The 5,941-nt window shown below is 53.9% G+C and overlaps 1 protein-coding gene across 1 annotated transcript; it reads right to left on the bottom strand.

The window, feature by feature from the left end:
- Positions 1-392: 392 nt before the first annotated feature.
- LOC142589751 (uncharacterized) lies at positions 393-4,774 on the bottom strand. The gene is made up of 3 exons (XM_075701330.1): positions 4,348-4,774; positions 1,894-2,203; positions 393-1,036 (listed from the first exon to the last, which is right to left on the bottom strand). The coding sequence occupies exons 1-3, from the start codon at positions 4,740-4,742 to the stop codon at positions 725-727; spliced, it is 1,017 nt and encodes a 338-aa protein (XP_075557445.1). The 5' UTR covers positions 4,743-4,774; the 3' UTR covers positions 393-724.
- Between the last annotated feature and the right edge of the window lie 1,167 nt (positions 4,775-5,941).

Below are 5,941 nucleotides of genomic sequence, written 5' to 3'. Positions count from 1 at the left end.
CACTCAAACCGTGACAGCGATGAACGAGTCACGTCGCACTAAATCTCCGATTGCGTAAGAACCAGGGCCATGCGATAGCACTTAAAAGGGATCAAGCTTCTCGCGTCACAAACACTCGGCCGCAGTTCACAGGGGAGACATTCTCGGGAGAGGGTACGGTCTCGCGACCTCGAGTCAAAACTTTCATGACCTGGAAAAGCCCGGGGAAAAAAAAAAGCGAACGTTCTCCTCTCCAAACAAGGCTGGAAAATCCTTTACCCTCGGCGATTCAAGCGGTGCCACAGCAGCCGGCCAACGGGAGCCTCGGCACGCACTTGGGGACTTTGGATACAACACAACTGAGCGATGTCTCGTCACAGGTTCACAAGCTTAAACAGAACAAAACAACAACAAAAAGTCACAACAGCCATTTATCTCAACACGGCTTCGAAGAAAACTCCCCCACTGTGATCCCCGGCGCACAGCAAAACCAACGCAGTGTCCAGTTTAGGATAATGATGATGTTAATCTATAAGACGCAAAAGAACGTTATGTTGTGTGTTATTTTTTGTGCGAAGAAAGCATGGCCATGTGTTTTTGCTTGCTAGTTTGCTATTGCCTATTGTGAACTGTAAACGGACGGGCGTTTTCAGTCTCAACCCTCTGCCATGTTACGAGCCTCTCTGCGGTCTGTCTGCTGAAAGTAAAGTTGCCGAGTCAGTGGGCGCCGTTCAGAGATCCCGGCTCAAAGATAGAGATAGTGGGGGCTGTTCTCCGGCGCGGCCATCATTTCCTGCCAGAGCGACATCATGGACACGTTCAAGTTGGGCGGGTACGTGTAGAACAGCACGGCGCCGATCGTGTACAGCATGGTCATGGTCTCGTTCACCGCGATGTAGCTGGCCATGTTCTTGACTTCCAGGTTGCCCGTGACCATGAGGCCCTCCTGTTCGGTGGCATTCCGCGCGAGGGCCTCGATGCCTTTCTTCTTGGTCATGAGCACGGACGAATCACTGCACTCTGCCGTGGAGAAGCCGGTGCCGTGACAGTGGATCACCTGCGGCAGAAACGTAGTCACGTGAGGGCCCAGAGTCTTGTAATAATAATAATCTTCGGGGTTTTACGTGCCAAAACCACTTTCAGATTATGAGGCATGCCGTAGTGGAGGACTCCGGAAATTTTGACCACCTGGGGTTCTTTAACGTGCACCTAAATCTAAGCACACGGGTGTTTTCGCATTTCGCCCCCATCGACCCAGAGTCTTGTACGTCCCTGTCACACGAGGCGATCTTTAAACTGGTCTGTTGTCGCGATATCGCGACGTGCCGCTATCTGAGGTTACAAATCCGGATAGCTCTCCTAAAGGAATGTGGACATGTTTAAAAATGTTGCTTTTATTTTTTGCTTCACATTATGTTCCTCGACATCCTAGAAAATCTAGAATTCCGAGAAAAAAAATAGGACACGTGACGGTGCCTTAAATACCTTGCTATTATGCTGGTTTCTAAGAACCAGACTCGGTATGCTTCTTAAAGAGGTGCATGTGTCATGACGTGGTGACGCAGTAGGTGATCACGTGAACCGGAGTTAGCAATTGTGAGGCTCAATGTAGCTGCATAGCAGACGAACGAGTGGGCCGCAGAGCGTGTCAAAACGACGCGACGTCCTGCTCCCACGTGACCAGCGTCTGCATCGTGACGTCACGACAGTCACCTCTTAGGCAACGAAGCCGAAGCCGGCTCGCGGAAAAGCTATTTTATCAAATTATTCAGGGTGGCGTAATGCTAGCGAGCATGTTTTCCAGTGTTTCTAGGGGAGCGAACTTTTTTTACTTGACACAGAACAGTGGGAAATGTGCTGTCGGTACTCGTTTGACCACTATGTGGGACAGTGACGCGGCGGCACGCCCTGCACCTGCGGCTGGTGGTCCATGTGGAGAACCCGGTAGTTGGGCAGGTAGAACGGGTGCGGTAGCACCGCGTCGTGCATGTGCACCACCAGGTCCACGTTGGGGCACTTCTCCAGGATCCAGGACACGAACGGCAGGAAAGTGGGCGTCATCTTCCGGCTGCCGGGTTCCCCGGCGATCTCCGCGTGAGGGCCGCGGGGCACGACGATGTCGCCGGTCATTTTGCACTCGTGGCGCACCAGGGACTCCAGCTCGTCCTCGCTCTTGTTGCCGCGCATCCGGAATACGGTGAGCCATTTGAGTGGAGAGGCGAACCTGCGAGGAGGAAAGAGAAAAAAAATTGGAGGACGCTTAAGCTTCGCCTTCAAGAGTGGAACGCGACAGCGTTCCCGTCGACCCGCCAAGGGGTGTAAGACAATGGGCTACGGCGCAGCGACTACGCGCCCCGCATCGGACGCGGTGAGCGTCGAGCAACGCAGCGTTCGGCGCGACAACGAAATGTGCGCCTGAGCAAGCGACGCACGCCTGAGCCTTAGAAACAGCTCGTTTCTAAGGCGACACCGCGTTCACTAGAGGCGCTTTTGTACCGCTTTAAAGCATCGAACTCGTGGCTCAGTGGTAACGTCTCCGTCTCCCACTCCGGAGACCCTGGTTCGATTCCCACCCAGCCCATTTTGGAAGTTGCTTTTTATTTATGAAGTGGCTGCCGTGATTTATCGCTCACGGCCAACGCCGCCGACGCCGACACCGACGCCGACGACACCGGCTTTTCTGCGACACGAGCTCCTTAACGCTATCGCGTTAAAAACAACAAGAAATTGTGAAGCAACCAATCGTCAACGTAAGCCAATGGCGGAACGCTTCTCGAAAGCCATTTGCTCTGTTAAAAGAACGATGCGTTTGAAGAAGTACATTTGTGGTGGTGAGGGCACTTAGGTAGGCTTTCTTGTTTCAAAGAGTGTTTCGTAGGGAACAGAGCCGACAGCCAGCGCATCTGCGGCGGTAATACAGACCGAGCGCTTCATCGCACGCATCGAGAAATCCAGACGCACCAAAGCTCTCGCGCAATAGCAAGTGCGTCTAAAAAAAAAGAAAACGCATGAAAGAGCTAGGGAAAGCTATTCGCTTTAAAAAATATATAAAAAAGCTTCGGAGCAGGCGTCGAGTGTGACAATCTCCACGACTAAACTCGGTGAACAATCTAAGCATTCAGTATAAGCTAAGACCACAAAGCCGCATTGTATATACCCCGTGCCCTCTGTGCACCCACACTTAAACACACACAGCCGCGTCGGCGATATTGAAATACGTGCGAAGGAGGTAAAAAAACGAGGGAGAGTCAATCGACCATCTCGAAGCCTTAGTCGTGAAAATTAGCGAATTTCGCCCCAAGGGCGAATCACTGACTTCGACAGCAAAGTTTAGCGTTGCGCTCGAGCTGCTCGGACGGTGATTCTCAGAGTCGGACTACCGCGAATGCGCCAAATTTTCAGCACAGCCTGCAACCCACGAATAGCCTATTTTCCGAGAGTCAACACAACCACAGGCGCCCCCAAAAGGCAGGAGGAGAGCTAGCGTCAGAGGAGGCTACCTTGTCGAAGCTGTAGCTACACGTGGTGACGACCTGTCCTCGTCTTTCTCCTTCCGATCGATGGAGATAACGGCGTCAGATCAGGGCTGCCCTGAGAACGCCGACCCTTCCCGCGGCACTATAGTTGGATTCTAGCGACTTCTATAGAGGCCCTCTGCTGATCACCCGGATCGGTATCCCGTGATGCACCAGTGGCGCGGCTCTCGGCACTTATACCAGTCACTCCCGCCGTATATGGCCACAAACCGACGCTCGGTCGAGGATTTGGCTGAGTGAGCTTCGGGTTCAGCGGAGCCACAATATGTTGACCTTCAAAAAAAAAGAACCTCAACCACACACTATACTAAAGCTCCAGAGAAAATACGGGGAATGCGAGAGATGGAAATTCAAGACGATGAGCAAAACGTGAACAAGGTGAATGCAGGAGCCAACGTTTCGACAAGTGGACTTGTCTTCTTCAAGGCGACGTATGGGGAGAGGGTGTGAGGCGGGAGGATGCGGAAACGAGGGAAAATGTGTTAGCGTGTCGAACTGAGAGTCTTGAATTCCTTTACTCTCAATTCGACGCGCTAACACATTTTCCCTCGTTTCCGCATCCTCCCGCCTCACACCCTCTCCCCTTTAGAAGAGCCCCACCTATATATACTGTGGCGTGGAAAGCATACGTCGCCTTGAAAAAGACAAGGCCACTTGTCGAAACGTTGGCTCCTGCATTCACCTTGCTCACGTTTTGCTCATCATACTAAAGCTCGCGCGAGACAAGTCCCAAATGTTATTTAGGGCTATAGCTTCCCTCTGCGCACAGCCCAAAGGATCAAACCGACCCTGCCTGAGGTGACACCCAAGCCGCGTGTCCTCTGCGGCGTACCTGCGCCTGGCGTACGACCGCCGCGCGAAGCGCCTCCGCTCGGCGTTCTCGGGCTCGCTGTCGACGACGAACAGCACCTTGACCAGCTCCTCGCGCTCGCAGGTCCTGAGCACGCGCAGGGCCTCGCACTTGGCGTCCCTGAAGAAGAGCTGGTTGCGCACGTTGCGCCTCGCGCGGTTCGTCCACCGGATCACGTCCTCCTGGTAGGCGTAGAACAGCGCGCCCAGCAGGACCACCAGGAGGGCGGCCGTTCCGCGAGGGGGCATCCTCGTCACCGACGGCCACGGCGACCTGGCGGCGACGTCTAAAGATTGCGTCGAATGCGACGTCGGCGGCGCGGCGTTCTTTTTGGCGGCTTCCATCGATGGTGACGGCGGTGCGCACTGCTCAGCCATTGGAACACGAAGAAGACGATGATGATTATGAAGAAGCCTCAATGGCACAAACCCACTGCGGGGGATAGGTCAGGAACCATGAGGTAATATGATTGAAACGTGAAAAAAGTTAGTTGATTAATAAATAAGTAATAAGAATGGAAAATAAATGAATAATCAAAGATGAGAAATAAACCGATACTAAATGAAGTAGGGTGTAATAAAGTAGTCAGCCTTGCCTAGATGGTGTTTTGATCGCACCGCTGGTACGATCGGTTGGGAACTCGGCGCTGACGCCCGTGGTTGTACCTGGGTCGCAAGCCCCAAGGGTAGCGTTGGCCTGGCGGCCTGGGGTACAACTGGAAGCATCCGAAGGTCCCGGCAAAGCATGAGTCGACTGGTAACAACGAAACAACTTGTTTATTTTAACATCGCAAAGAGTTGGCGGTCAGGTTTGACCGAAGTAGAGAGACGGGAGAGCACTTCACTCAACAGAAGAAATCGGAGCCCTCCTCTTGGCGTCCGGGGGCAGCTGTTTTTATACTCTCGCAGTTGAGGGCAAGAAGGAACCCCTCAAAAGACGAGCACGTGAATGTACAATGGGCTAATGGTGACGCACACTGTCGTAGCGCTGCCGTAGCACCATGTCGAGCACGATCTCGTAGCACCCTGTCGTAGCGCTGCCGTAGCACCATGTCGAGCACGATCTCGTAGCACCCTGTCGTAGCGCTGCCGGTCGGGCACAATGACTGTAATGAGAGGATGATCCTTTGCGGTCGCATCGCCGCAGTCGCGCCTGGAAACACCTGCCGATGAGCGTTGCGGCGACGACGATCGGGCCAAAATGTCTGCCGCCCCGCCGCAGTCGCGCCGGCAAAACCACGTGTCGCAGGCGAAACGCAACAGACCGCCCCGCCGGGGGAAGGAGATCCCGATGGACAGGGGACTGCATCCGCTGTCCGGAGGGATGTCGCTCGATGATGCTCATAACCGAAGTCGGGCGTCCCTCGACGTTTCTTGAGCGCAGCGCACAGAGAAGGCCTCGTTCTCTCGTTCAGGTTCGCACGGGACACTGCAAAGTGACTTCGGGAGAGTTCACATTTTTGTTCTCGTTCCCGGCAAGCGTTAGAACTATGCTGAAACTCAACCGCTCAGTCAGCAAGCACGGCACAACCCTCACTAAGCCCTGCCAGGCTCTTTCCCCTTTTTATACCCCTGCC

The sequence above is a fragment of the Dermacentor variabilis genome, chromosome 8 (assembly GCF_050947875.1).
Source record: "Dermacentor variabilis isolate Ectoservices chromosome 8, ASM5094787v1, whole genome shotgun sequence".
NCBI lineage: Eukaryota > Metazoa > Arthropoda > Arachnida > Ixodida > Ixodidae > Dermacentor > Dermacentor variabilis.
Note: the sequence above shows the minus strand (reverse complement) of the source record. Positions and strands in the feature narration are given on the sequence as shown.